Raw genomic sequence first — 21859 nt, forward strand, 5'->3', positions numbered from 1 at the left:
TTATATTAATTTTTGTTTAAAAGTTATTTCTAACTTTAATCTTTAAAATTCACGTGATGGTTTATACTACTTTAAAGTAGTATAAATAAAGTCGAGTTGAGTGGTTGGGTGTAACGAGGAAACATAAATTTAGAAAACTTGTAAAAAAATTATTCATCGTTGATAATTTTTCCCATGAATGTTAACTTTGATCAATGAAAAATTGATCGATTAAATTCTTTCTTCAATTATTTTTTTAAACAACAGCCTCTAGTTTGACTAGGGTGTTCGATATAACGGGCACACAGAACCATGAATTATTTATTACCAAAGTTTGACACTGTCGATAATTTTCATATTGGAGTGGGAGGTTTATATCACGAGCCTTCGGCTCGTGATATAAACCTCCCACTCGCCAAAAAACACTTTTTTGCACTCGTTACGAAACATACTATTATCACCCAGTCGGAAATAATCGGACTGTTTTACCAGGGCCCTTACGTACGGGGCGCTTTTGTTTCCAAGCGCGTCGGGCGCTTAATATCACTCAAATCTGATCGCTTTTGATGAATGGACAATAGTAAAACCGATACGTAATTGAACCTGCAATATCTCTCTTGCCAATGTTGCTTGTTTGACTAAATTATTATCCATAGTTTCGGAAATGACAAGGACCCCGTACGTGACGGGTTAATGTCGACGGATATTGTTCAACAATACCTACGTTTGAGACAAAGAAATGATTTAATTCCATCGACTCATTAGCGAACAACACATATGTGTGGACACGGTCTAAAAATTGCATTTTCGGTCTTTTGAAAAATCCCAAACTTCCCAGAAACCAATTTTTGCCAGTGCCATCTAAAATTTAACAGGACATCGGCAATTTGTCGACAAATTGTCGACATACTGTTTGCCGGGTTAAATTGAACGATTGCAACGCTTCCATTCGGAAGCAAAAATGCGGAAAAAAGCAGCGCGTTTTTTCATTTTCAATAGAATCCGCGAAAAGCCAATAGAATTTAAAATGAAAGTTTAATATAATTTTAGATCGAATGCAAGAAAAAAAATTCCGATTGAAAAAATAAATGAATCTTCATTTTTCATAAATTGAAAATCAAAAAATCTGTCATATCAACTGAAACACAATTCCCGCCCCTTAATTTCTACATGCCCAAATATTTACATAACAGATGGAAGGTAAGGAAATAATTCTTTCCATTGCGTGCTCGTAAAAATCTGGAAATTGGGTTACGGATGAACCCCGTCCCCGTTCCACCGCCGTTAAACTCCGTCAGCGATGCCGAATGAATCCGCATAAAAGAGCATTTGAGAACAATTCAGTCAATAATCAGCGATTTCAGAAACTACTGTGGGGCCGGTTGCCATAGTAATCCCCAATTCGTACAACTCAAATCTATATTACTGATTTCTCCAGCCTAATAGAACGCAACAAAGTTTAGGGGGGAAAAAAAATTCAGATCGACTTTGTCAATTTTAAATTTTCGCGATAATATCAGACTGCATTAGTTGCAATGTGGGTATGTCGCGACGGTACGTGCGTAGTGTGCCTTTGCGCATTCATTTCAAACTCAAGTAATATCCGATACATAGTTACCGCCCAGTTGTCACAGTGTGCGAGTTTATCGTGATGTTTAAGCACCAACACACCCATATTTTTCAATTTTCAATTCACCGCCAAAAGCATAGGGCGACACGCAAATAAGTTATTATCATTTTATCTCATTTGAGTAAATTTTACCCATAATTTAACAATTTTTAGGGTTCAATTACATTGTGGAGAAGCAGGAGCAGCAGAAAATATGTTTCGGCTCGGGAAAATCTCGGGATATCGGTCTCAAGAGGGGGATGAATGCATTCATGCGTTTTTATGTGCCCGAGGATTTTCCGAATACTGGGCCCGGACGGTACGATGTGCTGGGCGCCTTCAAGGCGGTTACTTCGAAGCCCTGTGCGAAGAGCTTCAGTCGAAAGGGGTATGGAGGGTTGGGGAGGTTCGCCGTTTCGATAACTCATACTGAGGATTATCCTGCACCTTGTGAGTACAATGTTCCCTCGTTTCCTGCCAAAGTTAAGGAGATGAAGGCACCATTTAGCTCCACTGCCAAGAGAAAGACTTTTGATACTAATCGAAATCCAGGGTGAGTGGATAGTCCATTGAGTCGTAAATCATATGAATTCAATTTCATAGCAATTGAATTGAACTGAATTTATTAATCTGCTTGAAGGATACATAGTCCCATTACAGAGGGGGAGAAGAATAACAAAAGTAGGGGAGGTTGGGGTAAAACGGACACTTTTGACTTTTTTTCAAATGGTAATGAGGGGTTGAAATGTTGATGAAATTTGATAATTTTTTTTTTCAATACAAAGAACAGTTCTTTGCCTTTGTGACGAGCCTTATCTGAGCTCAATTGATAAATTTGTTTCTGAGTTATGAATAATTTAAAAAAAGTCTAAAGTGTCCATTTTACCGAACCCTCCCCTATGACATAAGAATACGAATTTCTAGTAGAATTAATAGTTCAAGGTGCTGGGTAAAACAAATTCTTCGTCACAGAAAAATTATACGAAAAATTGGAGCAATCATTCACGTTCACTGGGATAATTTTTGATGGGATGCGGGTAAATTTTACAGTTTCGGTACAAATCACTCTCGCGTTGAGTAAATTTTCCTGGACCAACGGAGTAAAATTCACTCGTGATCCGGCACTTTTCTCCTGTTTAAGGGGAAAAAGTACTGAAAATCGAGTTCGCTCCACGATTATTTGACTTGTTTGGTAATTTTTCTCAAACTTTTTTCTCCGTGCAATGAATCATTGAATTCAATTTAAAATACATCGTCATAGAAATTCCATTCGGGAGCAAATTGCAAATTTATTAGCAAAAATATATTCACTATGTTGTGACAAAAGCAATTTCCCACTCGTTTTTCTTCATAAAAAAAATTAAATGGGGGAACTGAAAGGGGAAGGGGATGGGGAAGAATTTAGTATCAGCATGAGTTCCTGATAGTCACAGTTTCGGTACAAATCACTCTCGCGTTGAGCACATTTTTCTGGACCAACGGAGTAAAATTCACTCGTAATCTGGCACTTTTCTCCTGTTTAAGGGGAAAAAGTACTGAAAATCGAGTTCGCTCCACGATTATTTGACTTGTTTGGTAATTTTTCTCCAACTTTTTTCTCCGTGCAATGAATCATTGAATTCAATTTAAAATACATCGTCATAGAAATTCCATTCGGAAGCAAATTGCAAATTTATTAGCAAAAATATATTCACTATGTTGTGACAAAAGCAATTTCCCACTCGTTTTTCTTCGTAAAAAAAATTAAATGGGGGAACTGAAAGGGGAAGGGGAAGAATTTAGTATCAGCATGAGTTCCTGATGAAGAAATGTTAAGGAAAAAAAGACGTGGAATTCTATTAGTATCATTCTATTAGTATCATCGAAGGATTAAACTTCAATCGCGAAAAGATTGATTGATCGGAAACAAATCGATAACTCCACGTTTCCGTCTTCTGTATCGACTTTTTTCTTCATTTTTCAAAGGCCCGGACTCTACCGCAACATAACACCCATAAGAAGGCGCATAATATTCGACCACAGTTTCGGTGGAAGCGTGAAACTGCGCCTGGGCGTTGAAATAAAATGCTGCAAACGAAACACAGACATATGCGGTGTTTGCGATGAGAATCCAATCGGTGATTACTGGCACTTGAACAACCGGATGTACCTCTGTCGGGGTTGCATGACTATTGAACGTCAGCGGCCCAGAAAGCATACGAAAAAAGAACTGAATAATTTCCGAGTGAGTAGTTTTCTCATTAAAGTAGTATGAATAAACTCCAGATAAGCGGTTGAGTAGAATGAGGAAAAATAAATTCAAAAAGCCTAAAAAATTATTCGTCGTTGATAAATTTTCCTATGAATTTCAACTTTGATGAGTGTAAAAAATTAATCTATCAAATTCTTTCTTCAATTATTTCTTTACACAATAGTCTCTCGTTTGGCCAAGGTGTTTCGATATAACACGCTATTTCCGGCACGCAGAAACATAAATTATTTATTTAAAAAGTTTGACACTGACGGTAATTTTCAAATTGGGCACAGGATTTTTATTTACTTTTTCTGATTTTCCGAGGTTTTTTCTCGATTTTAATCTTCTTCCTAATCTCGAAATGTTCGTGTTCTCATAAGATTCTGTGTTATTTTTGCACTTCTAAATCAATTATTATCAACGATACTAGACTGTCGATTGGACACAATCTCAACGAAAATGTCTTTATTTATATTAATTTTTGTTTAAAAGTTATTTCTAACTTTAATCTTTAAAATTCACGTGATGGTTTATACTACTTTAAAGTCGTATAATTAAAGTCCAGTTGAGTGGTTGAGTGTAAGGAGGAAACATCAATTTAGAAAACTTGTAAAAAAATTATTCATCGCTGATAATTTTTCCCATGAATTTTAACTTTGATCAATGAAAAATTGATCGATCAAATTCTTTCTTCAATTATTTTTTTAAACAACAGCCTCTAGTTTGACTAGGGTGTTCGATATAACGGGCACGCAGAACCATGAATTATTTATTACCAAAGTTTGACACTGTCGATAATTTTCATATTGGACATAGAGTTTTCATCTTTTTTTTGACTTTTCGAGACTTTTTCTAGATTGTAATCTTCTCACTAGCCTCGAAAAGTTCATCTTCTCATAAAATTCTGTGTTATTTTTCCACTTCTAGATTAATTGTTATCAGTAATACTAGACTCCTAATTGAGTACAAACTCAACCAGAATGGTTCTATTGATATCAACTTTCGTTTAGAATTTACTCCAGATTATCTTGAAAATTCAAGTTATGTTCATGGGCCATGCCGTCAAAGATCTGGCCTCAAAATTTTCGATAATTTTTTGTTTGGTTCTTCTCAATACTTATATATATGAGGTATTCCACGTCAAATGAGTCAATCACTGACCCTCACCCTCTTGGATATTAATGGCGATTTTTCCACAATCGGGGAGGTTGAAAAACTATCTCTCAAATTTTTTCAGATTTTTTCGGCAGCCCAGTTTGGAGATGTGATTTTTTTACATTTTTCCGTTTTTTCCAATAACTCGAGTTCTATCCATCCGATTTTGATTTATTAAGCGTCAAAATTTTCCATTTTTTACCGCCTATACGACAATTCTTAGTAATTTTTTTTTCGATTCTTAGATGCTCATAATAACAAATTTTCCAACGAAAAAGTAGAAAAACTTGAATTTTGCAAATTACGTCACGGTTGATATTCAAAAATTTTTTTTCAGTAATTCTCATAATCAAAACAAGTATTTTGAGCTGTCATTCAAGTTGGGCATCCTCCTGGATCTATGTTATTTTTCATTTTTTCATTTGGAAATTTCGCTAATTCGGTCAAAACACAAAACGACTTCGACTATGTATCGAAAAAATATGTAATATATAGGTATACAATCAAATTCACTTCATACTGTCTATAATCAAAGTCAATCAACGCCATTTTGAGGTGTTGCGACCAAATTTACGAAATTTCGAAACGAAAAAATTGAAAATAAAATAGATCCAGGACGATGCCCAACTTGTATGATGGCTCAAAATACTTGTTTTGATTATAAGAATTACTGGAAAAAAAATTAAACACAACATCCGTGATGTAATTTGCAAAATTCAAGTTTTTAAACTTTTTTATTCGAAAAGTCGTTATTATGCGCATCTAGAGATCGAAAAAAAAATTTAACTAAAAATATTTTTATAGGCAGTAAAAAATGAAAAATTTTGACGCTTAATAAATTAAAATCGGATGGATAGAACTCGAGTTATTGAAAAAAAAACCAAAAACGAAACAAAAATCATATCTCCGAACTGGGCTGTCGAAAAAATCTGGAAAAATTTGAGATATAGTTTTTCATTCTCCCCAATCGTAGAAAAAATCGCCATCAATTTCCAAGGGTGAGGGTCAGCGGTTGACTCATTTGGCGTGGAATACCTCATATAGAAAAAGGGATTTCTCGCCTAACAGAGATCGTGCGGCTTAATTAAAGGCGCTCCCTGTGATTAAGCGTTTTAGACTCGAAATTCTTCGCTCTTATTTAACGTGTTAAAAAATGCTGAAAAAATTCATAACATAGGTTTTGATCGGAAATTTTTCCAATTTTCCGAAAAAAATATCAGATTTAGGGAAGAAAATGGGAAACAAGGTTTATTTTTCGTACGATATTTGGCGGAATCGGCCTTATACTAATTTAAAATTGGAGCATACGAATAAACTCGACTTATTCTCCCACCATTAACTTCGTTTATTTTTCAAATCTAGAAAATCCGCGACTGCTCCATGATTCACTCGCATGAAGGGACGGATGCTAAAATCTGGCGGATGCATCCTGGAGTCATTCAGAAATGGTCTCAGAAAGAGGCCTATTTGTGCTCCTACTTCAAAGACTAAAAATAACTTCCTGTTGTGAACCATTGTTTGTATCTAAACTCTCATCGATTATCATTTCTTGTTGGAATTTATATAGAAAATATATGAACTATCAGTTATTTCGACAGTTTTATTGTTTCAACTTCACATAGTATGTACACATTCCTTACACCGATATAATATTACTACAAATTGTTTTCTATTTACAGAAAGATTATATAAAAAATATTTTAATGGTAAATACATCGAGTTTATACTAGGTAACTGGTCGTATTTTTTGATTAAAGAGTACGACGTATTTTTTTTTCTGTAAAAATTTCCACATCGTTTTTTTGTCGATTTTTGCGAATAGAGAATTTTCTTCACTCCATAAAAATCAATTGTCGCAGATGTTGGGACATTTGGAAATTCGATACATGAAGAGGGCTGCATTTCTTTCATGTTTAGAATGGCCTATTTAGCGATTTACATTACGTATGCTGACATTCAACTGGTACTGAGTTGTTAATACAAATTTTCTATTAAAAAAGGTAACAAATAGATTTCTGGTATACATGAAAACTTTATGTAGACAAATCTCCGACTGTTGCTGGGAAATCCTACTGAATCTCTATTGAAACTCCTCTATTTAAACTCCACTTTTCAGTTTTCTACAGGAATACTAATAGAACTAAAAATGTGAAGTCTTGGACATAAATTGTTTAAGGTTTTCTGCTCTATGTTTTTCGGTTCTTATCGCAAAATTCTAGAAACAAAATTTGAAATTCGAGCCCAAAAATGTTTACTGACAAAACAGGAAAAGGATGAGTAGAATGTCAAATGGCATTCTAATAAGTTTTCAATAGAATTTCAACAAAACACCAATAGAACTTTCCAACGAATGCGCTAGAATCTCTTTTTTTCATGCATCAGATGTTGTTTAGTACGAAATATTCAGAGCGGATGATTTCTAGGGGAGAATGTCGAATTTTTTGTCTGATCGACGAAATTAACTCATTTCCAAGATAAACGATGCAATTCACCAGTGAATTCGTAAAAAGAAATCATGGAAAAAAGTTATTAATTCAAGGTTCAGATGGGTTATCTTTCGAGCGTTATGACGATTGTTTTTTTATCTTCATAATTTGAAATATCAGAATTCCCATTGAATTTTACATCACGCAGAAGTCTCTAAAAAATATTATTGTACAATAAAAAAAAATAGAAAAAAACGGAACATTTTTAATAAAGATTAGAAAATAAGTGCGATCGGAAGGAAATTGTAAATGGATAATTTATTACAGCAATTAACGATCTGGCAGCCATTGGCTGTGAAAAAATGACGACCTAACAGCCATTCGATACAGTAAATTATTAATTTGCAATTTTCTCCCTATTGCGTTTATTTCCCAATATTACTCAAGAAGGTTTCTCTCAACGTTTTTTTAATTGTAAAAACAATTTTTGGAGACTATAAATAAAACTAAATAAAACTAAATGGCAATTGATAATATTTCAAATTATCAAACTAAAGAAAACAATGAAGATCACGTTTAAAAGAGAATACAAGCGAAGAGTTAAAATCTATCTGCGAAGAGCTAAAAAATTGACAAATTTGTTGATAAAAAAAAGTGATCAACACTGGATTGACAAAACCTTGAATTTGCTCCACATTCCCTCGAAAATTTAATTCCCAGAGGAAGAATCCTCCGAATTTTCCTTCCCCTTCTACTCACCATACTCCGAATACTCATTCTGATCGCCAATGAATCAATTCTCTCCTGACAAAAATTCTTGACTTGACGAAAATTTGAATTCAGTTCTTTTTCTCCTCAGAATTTAATTTCCGGCGGAAGAATCCTGAGAATTTTCCCTTCCCTTCATCAAAGCAGGTCTACCAGGATCCTCCACAGTATTCCCCCCATCAGGTGCTTGCCTCGATACCGCTGATACCGAGCTCTCCGAATTCAACGAACTGTTATCATCGATCTCAGTCCCAGTTCGCATTGTATTATCCCCCGAAACAGTTGTTGTAGATTCCATGCTGTTGCTCGCCATCAGTTCATCATTACACGGTTTATGAATAACAGTTACATCGATATTCCCATCTGTATTCTCAGGTACCCCAGACGGAGTCACGCGAAACAACTCAGTACTCTCAGTAGTCGGGGATAATCGAGGCACCTGGGATGTGGATTCCCCATCAAGAAAATTTCTCAATCTCCCCAAACTCTTATTTATCGTGGCACTGAAACTCTCGGAGTAACGAGAGTCTAGTCTCTCGAGGGTGTCGTCATCAGGTGTCAATGATGGACTGGAGGACTCCTGACCGGTTGCATGCACCTCTGGCAAATCAGGTAAGTCCGATATGTCCGGTAGTGCATGCCTGTACAACAGAGGATTCACCATATCATTTGAATTCATGTGTCGAATATTGGAAGTCATTAGGTGCGTCGAGAGCTCATCATACTCCGAAGAATCATTCTGATCGTCATTAATCAATTCTTCCCTGACAATCGTCGACACTTTCTCCCTCTTCTGAGTTTTCGCCGGAATCTCATCCTCCTTGAAAGGATCCTCTTCATTACTAAAAGTCGAATTATTCCTCTTCGTCTCAGTCTTCACCTCCGAATTATTCGACTGAGTATTACTGATGAAATTCGTATCAGTCTGAGTTGGAACTGTTCGCACATTCGCCTGGCGATTGCACTTTATGTCGTTAGAAAAATTATTATTATTCCTTCTTAAACTACTGATCAAATCCATGATGTTTCGCTTCATCGGGAGATTTCCGATGGGGGCAGGGGCTGTCGTCAGCTGCATCGAGAGTTTATCCAATAAATGACTTATGTGCATTCGAGTGCCTCTGGCTGGGTACCCCTGGTCCTCATGTTGTCCATTGATCAGTGGATTGATATTCTGAGGGATTTCGAAGACTCTTTGCTCAGTCCTGTGGCCATTGGTGACAGTTTGCTGGACGTTCGAACCTGAGGAGTACCCAGTGTCTGTTAGATTCGCCTCTAGAGTGTTCGTGTTATTGTCACTGGTACCCTGGGGGTACTTATTACTCTCGATTTCCCCCATTACTTCACCATTTCCATTCGTTATCCGATTGTTAACCAGTCCATTCTCTGTTGAACTATTGTCCGCAGGTGCTAGTCGAGACGAGGCTTCAATGTTCCAGCTGTTTCCATTATTATCGTCACCCTCGGGGTCCGCCTCCCCCTCGATAAAGTCAAAGTCATTATCAAAATCATCTTCAAAAGCTGTACTCGTCACATCCAGCAGACGAGACTGCAGACGTTGCTTGATCTCATCTAACTCCGTCAATTTCTGTTTCAGGGAAGACGAGAGGAACGACATCGACGCATCACCGAGGCCCAGAGCAATATCAAAGGCACTCTCTGCTGGGATTTGAGGACATTCCTCAGACGATTCAGTACCCGTCTGAATATCATTTCCTCCAGCGATCCTCTCGAGGTCCTCTGGATAAGGTGAAGAGAAATTCGAGTGGTCCAGAGGGGCCTGCACCCTCGACGTCCCTCCACACCTGGAGAACGACGAGATGTTGTCCAGTGGTGTCACAGAGACCTTCAACTGTCCATTAGATTTACCAGAGAAATCATTGATGTGGAACCATCCAGACACCACTGGAAAGCCAGCCGTCAGAACTGACAGATCAATAGCTGAAAATCCAATGACAATATCTCTCTCTTGATTGATCGTCCCATCAGCTTCAGCATCCAGTAATCTCCAAACCTTCATAATCAGTCTCATCTTCTCGTTCGTCAATAGCTCTGTTGATAATTTAGTGTCGCATCTCCAGTCGTACCTGGGATTGCAGCTGTATGGACAGACGTCAGTTCTCTCGTGTCGACCCCCTGGGAGCTTCTGGAAGGTGACGTAGGTGTTAGGTTCCACTGAACCATTTGATAACTCCACAGTGGGCAGATGCAGGGCACACTCTATCTCGATAACCGCCCTAAAGCCCTCCCCATCCTCAGAATCATCCACTGAGTCCTCACGTCCTTTCCCACGTGGGGGAATGTCATTTTTGGAAGAGCTAGGGCCTTCAACTCTCTTGCCAACAGATGCTGGAGTCGAACTGTAATCATCAACGTTCACAGCCTGATTGTTCTGATCAGCAGGCTCACTAAACTCAGCCCCTACCCCCACACTCCTATAAATCTCCCTCGATACTACAAAATTGTCTCGAGGGCCCTCGTTGAAACTGTCACCAGAGAAACTATTGCTGTTCGATGGATTTGAACTCAGAACCTGGGAATTGGGATTCATCTCCACGTGGAGGTCAGACTCTCTCGTAGGGACTTGAAACTCAGTCTGTGCCTCTTGATTTGTGATGATTCTGGGAGCAGTCAGTGCCTGAGCTAGTTTGTCTACAATAGTATGGAGAACAGCTGTCTGCTCCCCTCGCAATTCCTCAGACATTTTGAATCTCGAATCTGCGGATTTAATGTCTGAGACTGTGGAAATTTCGGTTTGACACTCTTGAGTGCGAACACTGGACTCTCTCGAGGGTTCTCGATGGTGATTCAGGCTTCTTCTGGGAGAATCTTCTGGGGAATTTCTGCCTCGAAGATCCCTCGTCATCTCGAGGAGGGCTATCTGATCAGCAGTGCCAAGAGCCACTAGGGCTGACAGCTCTCCACAGAGTCTCCCAGTAACTGGATCTGTTATTAGAACCCAACCGTCTACGCTTATCACTGGGTATCGAGATTTCAGTAAATTTGGAAGGACCAGGGGATCCCTGAAGGCCACGTACAGCTGGTGAACCGATAGTTTTGAGATTCCAATGAGATTATCTTCACCGATGAGACTCTTCGAGTAGACTTCGGTGATTATGCAGTTGTCTTTCGTTCTCTCCAGGAGTTCCAATCCATAAATCAATGGCATTATCTGGTGGAAGTTGTAGTGGGGGTTCGTTGTGTCAGTGCAGACCCTGCTGGAGGACTTATCCTGCCTCCACAGGGCTCGACAGATTATGTAAGTGTTCATTGCTGGCAGATTTCTACCCTCAACTATGTGAATCAGGCCATGAAGGAGAGTCTTCTCCTCTGGAAGCGCAGGAACATCCGTTTTCAGTCTCTCCTCAGTCTTCTCGGAGATTTCTCTTCTACTTGCAGATGAGTTCTGACCACTTCCTTCGTGTCTGGAGTAACACTGCCTCTGATCAGGAACTGGTGTGACTCCAGTGTTGGTTCCACTGGGTTTAGATTCGTTTCCGGTGGTGCATTTGTAACGATTCAAATTACTCATGGCCCCGTGGGACAGCTCCAGCACTGGAATGTTCTCCTTGGCCATCGTCACAGCCTCGATGAACTGCCTCCCAAAGTGGATTTTGTCACACCCAAGCTCAATCGTGACCTTAAGCTCACCTATTTTTATTCCCTTCTTCACGATGGCTAGTTTTTGGGTGGAGTTGAGGTGAGGGGATTTAGCAGCATCTCCGATGTAGATGGAGCCCACCCCGAGCTCGGTGGGGGTCCTCTGCTCCAGGTGACGATTGAATATCTTGAACCTCAGGGGCATGTTCATTTGCAAGTGAACATGTGATCGAGGAAGATTGTAGACTGCCTCATGATTAAACTGAATGATCTGACCGTCTTGTCTTCTTGAAGATATCTTCACTGGCTTTTTACTCTCATTGATGACCTTTTTGTTGTATTTTTTCACGTTCGCGAAGGCTGCGTCGTACTGCACGAAGTAGGTTACTGAAGTGGGGAGTCCATCGCCTCGGGTGAGACAGGAGGATTTCACTCTTCTGTAACCAGCAGGAGTCAGTGATAGGGATTCAACTGCTATTCGAAGACTGTCGACGTAGTCCATGGGGGTGGCCTCTTTCTGATGCACCGTCAGACGATTCGATGATATTTCTTCGTTCAATGGGTCTGGTAATTCCTCAGTGTTCCTTCGAGACCAGGGGGAGCGATCCGAGGTTTTGTCGTCCCTGCAGGAGACTATGGTTTCTGTGGCGATGTCAATGAGACTGGGAGTCGGTGACGTCGATCGTAATTTCTCCAACGCTCGCTTTTCGTCTTTTCGAGATAAACTGGACCCCATGAAGTATTTGTAGAGGGCGGCGTCGGGGTCCTCGGGGTCGTTTTCAGATCGATAACTGTCGAGGGAATTTTCGTTTGTCTCGAGGAAATCGTCTTTAGTTTCCTTCATTAGGACTCCTCGGAGCTTCTGGGCTCTAGCAACTACTTGAGCAACTAGTTTATCGGTTACTTTGGAGGCCGATTTTTCGGCGGTTCTGTTCATGCTGAATCTTTTTTCTTTGAGGATTGATCGATAGATGTTCTCTTCAGGTTTGTAAGACTCTTTTTCGCTGGTTGGTGGCGTATTCCGGTGAGGGAGAGGATTTTTTAGAGCGAAATTCAGGTCAGGTTCGGGTAAGTCGTTGTCTGGGAGCGATGACAGGGCTGATTTCTTGTCTTTGAGTTTTCTGGGACTCCTCTGGGCTTTTGATAAGGTGAGGCTCACGGGGATGTCTCCTATTTTCGTTCCCACTTTATTGATTATACTGCAGTATTGGATGTAGGATTTACCTCTGAATATCTCGTGGAGATCGGATATTTGGGCTGTTCCAACGATCTCGTTCAGGGGTTCAGAAATTATTAGGAGGTCCACGGTTCCACAGTTTGTTAGGTACTCTTCGAATAAGTCGAAGTTTGTTCTTACTGCGTAGGTTTCTGTGGTTTCGCTTGCGGCACGAGTGCTGTCCATCGTGGGGTCTACCGGTCTGAAATAAAGATGGAAATTCGTAAGAATTAGGGGAAATACTATTGTTCGATAGTGTAGTTCGTGAAATACCGCATTTTCTTTGTAAAAATTTTGTGTTTTTTCAAAATCAGAATTCCGGGGATATCTTTGAATATTAGGCTTCAAATGAATACAATCATAGATTAAAATGTTTGTTTTAATGGCATTAAGTCGAAGTTAAAAGATGATTACGATAGCTATATAGGTTGATTTGATTTTTATGAGGATTTTTTCAAGTTTCTAATTTTTTATGAATTTCCTTGAAAGTCAGCTTTCTGACGGTTTCGTCGTGAGTTATTGGAGTGAGACTTTTCATACGTTGAAGATCGATTATATAGATCTGAAAACAAATAATTAGTGCAAAAAAAAAAGTTTTTATTGTTCGTTTGCCCGAAAACGCTTAAAATGCCAAAAACAGTCCAGGGTCTCGAATTTTTTAGCTACGAAGGATTTTTTTCTTCAAAATTTTCGGAAAAATATGTGGAATAACAATTACGAGCTATTTTTTTTTAATTCTCCTCTTACATGGCTAAATTTGCTTTTTTTGTATTTTTTTACACAAATAGTAAATTTTTTTATATGATAAAAACCGAAATCAGCTGTGTAGGACTCGAATAAAATGAAATAAACAATTAATTATACATGATAGAAGACACTGATGTGCAAAATAACCATTCGGAAGCATATTACTAATTTATTAGCAAAAATGACTATACTATGTGCAATACAAGTGCAATTTCCCACCTGTTCTGAAGTAGATTTAGTCCCATGCTCTCAATTTTGATGTTTCTTTCTGGAGTTTTTTTAGTAGGGGAATTATCAGTTTCAAAATAAATCCCATAAAAGTTCGAGAATAGGAAAAAAAGTTCATTTTTGGATGAAACTGTTTCATTCAAATCCAAGGAAAAATAGAAAATTCATAAGATATATACATGAAATTACAATAAGTAGACACGTATGAAAAAATCGTATAGAAATTATATATACGGATTGCGTACGAAATTTCTATAGGATTTTCGTATATGAGATACGGATATTTCTATACGGATTTTTTATGCAAATTATTTCTATACGATTTCTATAGGTTTGATCCTATACGACCCACTGCCACATGTAGGGGAGGGTGGGGTAAAACGGACACTTTAGACTTTTTAAAATTATTCACAATTCAGAAACAAATTGATCAATTGAGCTCAGTTTAGGCGCGTCGTAAAGGGAAATAATTGTTCTTCATATTTAGAAAAAATTATTCAATTTTATCAATATTTCAACCCCTCATTAACATTTTAAAAAAAGTCAAAAGTATCCGTTTTACCCCAACCTCCCCTATAGAAACACTTCCTATGGAGTTGCGACATTTTCCGACGTTTTTCTCCAGAGTGTTTAGAAATCTTTCGTATGGAAACAAAAATTTATGTAAAAATTTATGTATAAAAATAATTCATATAGAAAATATTCGTATAGACATATCCGAATATCATATACGGAAATCCTATAGAATTTTTGTACGCAATCCGTATAGAAAATTTCTATACGATTTTTTCATACGTGGATTGGCTCTGGTTGATTACTTCAATATACAATATTTTCCAGACCTTATTTAGTTCAGTTTCTTTAAGAAATTTCTCAACTTTCGGATAGCAGTTATGACGATTTAAACAGTCTTTTAAATTATCTGCTAGTCCCACCTCTAATCCCAATGTGTCATACTTGGAGTTTGAGTTCATTATCTGTTGCTGGGTCATTTAAGTCGACTTTTCCCTCCATGAGAATGAGACAAACGAGATGGGAAACTATTGTTGACGGGCTATTGTTGTTAATAAACGATGAAATACCTGAAATGAGCACTGTCGGTTTCACCCCACCAGGAAGCAATGACGGTAACATCCCCTGGTCGTGTGCGATGCCAAATCACCTCACTGATCACTAGTTTCAGATATCCATGGATTTTCCCCTTGACTAGGGGGGGTAAAGACCTCGTAACAACATCCAAATCCATTTATCCAATTATTCGGATGCATTAAACGGTGGAAAATTTGAGACTCTGGGTAGAGACGTCATTTGCGGTGCAGCTAGGTTAGCTTGATTTATTTTACGAGGGTAAATGATTTCAGGAGACAGCCACGATTGGATGGCGACGCTGCAGGTGTGTTTGAAATACAGCGCATGCGTGAGGTTTGTTGTGTTTGGGGGGGATTTCTTATTACCAGCGGAAAAAACAGTTTTCGATGACACGCCAATAGCATATTCCCATTACAGAATACGCATTTCGATTACTGGGTTTTCACACATTTTCAGCTTTTTGTATTCATATAATTAATTGTATCGTCAATTAATATCCATAATATTTTTTTCTATTATCTATGGAGATGTACAGAGGAGTTATAATTATTTTTAAATCAATTTTCGACTTGGTTATATTTTTAAATCTACGTCAAAAATAATTGTGACTTTGTTCGTTCGAACACTGGACGATTTACCCTACCAAAATTATTCCTGATACAAGAATTTGGGTTTTGCTAAATAGTCGTTTGACGACGCAAAAACTTGAAATTCAATTTTTACTCCGATGGTAAGTTATCTTCCGCTCACATAAGCGTCTACCACTCCGGGTAATGGCAATACCATTAGCCAAACTGTAAGGTCCCTGTAGAGAGGGATAACGGCCGAAAAACATTATTACAGACAAACTTACCACTCCGTCCCCTTCCTGGCTAGCCCCAATTTACCTAACTCACATCCATATCTCCCACCTCTGAAAACCAAGGGAATGGATTAGCCAGTTGGACAGTAGTCAGTGCCAGAAAAATTGAAGAAGCTCCCCAGCAACATTGAAAAGGACGAGTGCGAAGGTTAGTGCCACCAGTGATAATATAAACCCTTGATCAGAGCTTATCTACTAGAAGATAAAAAACTAGATAAGTAGAGCTACAATAGAACACCTTTTATCAACAAATATCAGTTGTCGAGCAGTCCAGCATGAGATTACTCTGTATTTTTGCTACAGTATTATTTTAAAGTAGAGATTGTTGATGAATAATTAAATCATGGGACCATACGAAGCTCTGCATCAAAGATTCGTAAACGTATCCACATCTGGGTTCACACTGCTGAGTATTCTGGACCCTTCTTTCGAAGATGATCCATCAAAATTAATTTACAACGTCATGGATATTTATCATGAGAGAGATCGCGAGAACTCTGCTGATGACAAATTGCATGATGCCTTTCGTACATTGTTGTGTTATCAGTATCAACTTCACGTTGAAAATAAAATTAAATCAACAGCTGATTACCCCAATGAGAAATTATTGGACAATTTGAGGAGGATTTTGTTTCATTCTGGAGACAGTAATGAGAGTACCAAGGCAATTCTTAATGATGTGGCAATCCTGCAGATTATTTTTTATTCAAATCAACAAGGCACAGAGCAATTGTTGTCGGAAGCTCTTGATTTCATAGAGAAACAGGTTAACGAAGGCAACAATTTTCAGAATTATTTTTCAATTCTTGAGGTTCTTTCTGATGCTGTTGCTTTGCAAACAAAGTTAAGCAGTGAAACTGGAGGATTTGTCTCTACTAAATTACTGGAGACTATCAAATCGTGGTTCCAAATGATCGATGAGAATAATTCCCAGGTGTGGAGGCCCTTCATATCGCTTCTCTTCAAGCTCACGCGAGCAATTAATCCTCCAGTAGTTTTAACCAACGTATTATGGGATTGCATACAAGGATATACTCAGCATACAGACGAGAAATCCTTAACACTTTTGTGCGGAATGATTGATGATTTTTTCTCAAACAAGTCTAAAGATGTTCTAGAGCTGAATATAAAGTCAATTCTGAGTGGCAGAGTTTCCCTTCTTATTTCTGATCACCTCACATCGAACGTCCAATTACACAGAAAACAAGCGCAGTATGTCTTGAAGAAGATCGTTGATTATCTAAGAGAACATCCTCAGGAAATGACTGAGTGGATTCGGAAAATGGAAAAATGCAAGGCAAAGGACGGGAGACAAAACGAGGCAGAGGAACAACTAAAGCTTCCCTTCATTTTCTGTGAAGATGGTAACGTCAGCATTGAAGAAATAAAGAGCAATTATTTTGTGTTATTGGAGAGTTTAGAAGAGAAACAGGCGCACCTAGTCCTTCCTGCCATGGCCCACTTGGATAAACTCCTGGAGGCAAGTACCATCCATAAATCCTTGCTCGACAGAACCTGGGTGAAATGCATTTTCGCTCGCGTCTTGAATCATGACAACAACGGCGTCATAAAAGCAGGACTCAGTGCTCTCCTACGAGTAGATTTACACATTTTCGACGATGGATTCGCAGCGCTATTAGTGGAGACTCTGAATAAAACGTTCCTATACGAAGATCAGAGCTCAGACCCTCATCCCCAGGTCCTCAAGGATTTATCAGAGTTTTTCATCAAGGCAGAATCGTCAGGAATTAATTTAACCAGCAGATTTATTATTAAAGCATCGAAAATCAATTGGTCACCTATTCCACTGGTTTATGTGCTCGAAGCTCTGGGAAATAACAAAGAAATGCCTGATGTGGAACACAATGTTTGGGGTGGGGAAGAATTGGAAGCTCTGAGGGTAATAACAGAGAAATGTGTGAAGCAGCTGATAAAAATAATGAGAATCCCAGCCCAGATAAATATTCTGAGATGCATTACGATTTACGTGAAACCACCACTGGATTTCGTCGCTATTGGAAGAATACTCCCCTCTATCGTCAGTGACGGAGTACTGACACGAGGAAACGAATACTGGAAATTACTCGCAAATTACTTGAAGAAAAATACTGAAGAGTCGACGGCGGTGATATCTATATCCAAGTGCTGCGAATATTTCCTGAAGAGTGGAACTGATGATACAGACATGAACGCTCTAGCCATCCTGATTATTCTCATGTGTGACACAGGGAATGTATTGTTTAAAGCGTCTATTACTTCGAATTGTTTGTATCCAATATTTGTACCGATCGTTGATGCATACAAGAGACCGTACGCAGACCATTCACTGTTCCACAAAGCCTTGCAGATGATAGGCTGTTTGATGGAATTGTCATCCCGAGAAGATGATCATTACATCGCATCAATCTTCGGATTTTCACAGTCCATTTTCGACTTGATTATGAGCAGCCTCAGGTCTAATTGGCCGAGTTTGTACGAAACGGGTAAAATTCATATCAGGGCCCTCGCAGCTATTCTAAGCATCAAAGGTTCCTACACTGAATCCATCAACAGCATGATCAATATTGGAGACGAGGAGATTCAGAAAATCATGGAACTTATTAGTCATCAGGATACTCCTGTCATTCGATCATGGTATGCATTGAACATTCTGTATTTATTGGATAACAGTAAGGGTTACGACGCTATTTTCGGCAATGCTCTTCCTAAATTTCATTCAAATGATGGAGACGGAAAAATTGTGTCTGAATGTTACGGTCTGGTGGCAAACATTTATCATGATTGTATTGAAAGCAACAAAAAATTACTTCAGGAATCCTTGAAAGAAATTTTGAATGAAAAACTCATGATCCTGGCAGAAACCAAATCTGATGAAGCAGTTCCACATATCTTTGCAATTCTAGAATTCATAATTGATGACTGGATGGATTATGGAGAAATAATTAATGAGTTCTCTGGAATCATTAGAGATATTATCAACGTTTGTTGGAAGAATTTGTGGGATATGAGTAAAACCAAAGTATACTGGGACTCCGCTGAACTGCTAATAAACCTGATTTTCAGTAGAAATTTCCTCGAGGTGGATAAATGCAGACAGATGGCCGTAAATTATGTGAATGACATAATTTTAAAAACTGACAATTCTTCAGCATTGAGATGCTTGCTATTCAGGAAGATGTGTCAGATACAAGTTGATGATATATACATTTTTCGTGACGCAATACTGTCATCGCTTCTTCAGACAGATGTCGGGAAAATTAATAAAAGAATGGAAATGCAAACATGTTGCTATATAATGAAAAATCATAAAATTAATTTTTTCAAGTATAGTTTGGACTTCGGTTTGGGAGAGTACACAGATGTGATAACTAGGGCTTCATTAGTGATATTGATGACACGAATGGCTGTCCAAGGGAAGGAAAACATCGTGAAATCCTACATTCCACAGCTGCTCTCCATGTTGGAGAAGCAAAAAAATAAGAGATACTTTGGGGACTCGAACGTGCACCGGCTGAAGTTTCGAATAATGCAGATACTCGTATTACTTTCTTGGAAAATCACCGAAGATGATGCCAGAACTGTTCATGAGGCCTTGACTCAACTAATTCTGACTGAAAGCGACCAATCAAGTGTTCGAATTATGAAAGAGTGGATTTTGGCACGTCTCTACACCCACCATGAACCATTACGTGATCTTATTTGGAATTTGTTCCCTTCAGCACGTAAAAACCGACCAGGAAGCCTTACATCTTTCGTATCAATCGTGTATCATGTAGCCAAATCTTTAGGTAAATCCAAACAATTGGAATACGTTCGAAAGGCTATAACTCATATCCTGCCTAGCTGCTTCTGTCAGCAATTCATAGTTCGATTGTACTCTCAAGTAATATTGAGCAAATTGTTGGAAATCATGGATAGGATTTCGCCAAAGGAATCAAAGAAGTACGAAAGTATCAGGGAAGCTGTGCAGGAGAGTCTCCGATATGGAAACTTGATGACTAATTCTGTGAAGTTACTTGACAACTTCTATTTCTCCAAGTTTGACTCGGAGGAAAATTGGGATTTACACAGCATTTTCTACCAAATTCCAAGATTAACGAATGTTTCTGTGGATGAATGGATCAGTGTTGAAGTATTTCAGTTACTATCATTCAGGTACATGCTAAATGTCACTGTCCCTATCCGTCACAATCCGGATAACGACTTGAGTGAAATTGAAACTCCTACAGTATTGAAAGAACCAGTAACCCCAGATGCCGACTCATCCCACAATGAAGACTTCGCGGACATTCAGAGGAAGATCATTCCATCGACTTCAGGAATTTCAACTACCGATTCTATGCCAACACTGATGACCAGACAGAAATTGATAACAAACGATACTGGTCTAATCGTGATTGCGACTTTAATCGAGGGCTTCCCCAACCTGGGAGGCCTAGCCAGAACAGCAGAGATCTTCTGTGCAAAGGAATTGGTCCTGAAGAGCAAGAGATACACAGAGAACAAAGACTTCCAGAGTCTGAGTGTTACTGCAGAGAAGTGGATCACAATATCGGAGGTGAAGCCTCATGAGCTACGTGATTATCTACTGGAGAAGAAGTCCAAGGGATGGAATTTGGTCGGTGCTGAGCAGACAATCAACAGTATCAATCTTCTTGACATGAAATTCAACGAGAAGACAATTCTCCTCTTGGGGTAACTATTCCTTCCCTTGATTCTTCCAAACAGATAATGAATTCATGTTGATGAGACTTTTTTATATTTCAAGGAATGAGAAGACTGGCATACCAGCGAATTTGATTCAACTCTTGGACACGTGTGTGGAGATTCCTCAGGCAGGAGTCGTTCGATCTCTCAACGTACACGTCACTGGAGCCATTTGTATGTGGCAGTACGCACAGCAACATCTTTTCTAACGTTTATAATTATTCATAAAGAGAAAAGTTTAATGACAAACCAGAGATGGGCTATAATATTATTTTTGGTAATATTAGCACAGGAAATAGATATTATTGTCATTAATATTATTATTCATGTTACTCATTTTCAAATCACAGATCAGTGTTTAGTAAGACTGCCTCCCTCGAAACGAACCCCCTGGTTACCTTTTGTACAGTTTACGTTCTTCGACTCATCTTCAACACACGTGACAGTAGTTCACTTCATTTCCACGCTCAGGAAATCCTCATTATGTTTTATAAATTCTGTGGATATTTTTTGATCATGTAAGACGCGCGCTCGTTAGATTGCGTGGAATAATGCATTCATTCAATAACATTTACAGAATTACAACTTGATGTCTGTGACGTATTGAGATCGATCAATACCTCGATTTATAATAATTATAATTATTATGCCCAAAGTGGTGGACGATGGGAATGGGAAACGAGGTTTCTCATTCCCTTCATCCAAAGATTGCTCAGCAGTCCCACGGTGTCCCATGGACACCAGCGTAAGCAGTTCCACGGTTTCTACAGGTCCAGTTCAGGGTGCTGAACTGTTTGACTGTGTAGGTTTCTATACAAACGAATGCACGAAACCGTATTAGTGAAGAAAACCGTGGGATTGCTTAGGTAAGCATTTTGGGACTTTGACGAGTTTGGACGACTCGGAAAGCACCAGAGTACGTCAGAGTACGGCAGGAGTTGAAGATGGACGGACGTCCTCTCCTAGCCAAAAATCTAGAGTACGATCAGGAGCAAAACAGAGCGGATCTCTGAGCTCAGACCATCAGCCAACCAAAAACCAAGTCAAGTCAAGGTCCCAAAGTCGAGTCAAGTACCGCGTTATACCGACCCATTAAACACTACCGTGTATAAAAGGAAGTTAATATATAATTATTTTACCCACATTAGTACGGTCGGTTTAATATCGTTAACCCTCCCTCTATCCTTCACTTATCCCTCCGATTGAGCGAACCACCCGTGAGCTCACCGAGACTAGCCGA

General features: G+C 38.7%; 3 protein-coding genes across 3 annotated transcripts; 2 read left to right on the forward strand and 1 right to left on the reverse strand.

Moving 5' to 3' along the window:
* Positions 1-1514: 1514 nt before the first annotated feature.
* Positions 1515-6467, forward strand: LOC107041687. The gene is made up of 4 exons (XM_015262341.1): positions 1515-1533; positions 1763-2141; positions 3554-3812; positions 6339-6467. The coding sequence occupies exons 1-4, from the start codon at positions 1515-1517 to the stop codon at positions 6465-6467; spliced, it is 786 nt and encodes a 261-aa protein (XP_015117827.1).
* A 95-nt stretch (positions 6468-6562) lies between these two features.
* On the reverse strand, positions 6563-15279 carry LOC107041711 (C2 domain-containing protein 3). Its single transcript, XM_015262398.1, has 2 exons — positions 15044-15279; positions 6563-13188 (listed from the first exon to the last, which is right to left on the reverse strand). Exons 1-2 carry the CDS (start codon positions 15205-15207, stop codon positions 8265-8267), a joined length of 5088 nt encoding a protein of 1695 aa, XP_015117884.1. The 5' UTR covers positions 15208-15279; the 3' UTR covers positions 6563-8264.
* Positions 15280-15933: 654 nt separating this feature from the next.
* LOC107041665 (probable methyltransferase TARBP1) lies at positions 15934-20934 on the forward strand. The gene is made up of 2 exons (XM_015262309.1): positions 15934-20607; positions 20681-20934. Exons 1-2 carry the CDS (start codon positions 16256-16258, stop codon positions 20826-20828), a joined length of 4500 nt encoding a protein of 1499 aa, XP_015117795.1. The 5' UTR covers positions 15934-16255; the 3' UTR covers positions 20829-20934.
* The last annotated feature ends 925 nt before the right edge of the window (positions 20935-21859 follow it).

Source organism: Diachasma alloeum, unplaced genomic scaffold, assembly GCF_001412515.2.
Source record: "Diachasma alloeum isolate Michigan unplaced genomic scaffold, Dall2.0 Dall_scaffold_00371, whole genome shotgun sequence".
NCBI classification, from domain to species: domain Eukaryota; kingdom Metazoa; phylum Arthropoda; class Insecta; order Hymenoptera; family Braconidae; genus Diachasma; species Diachasma alloeum.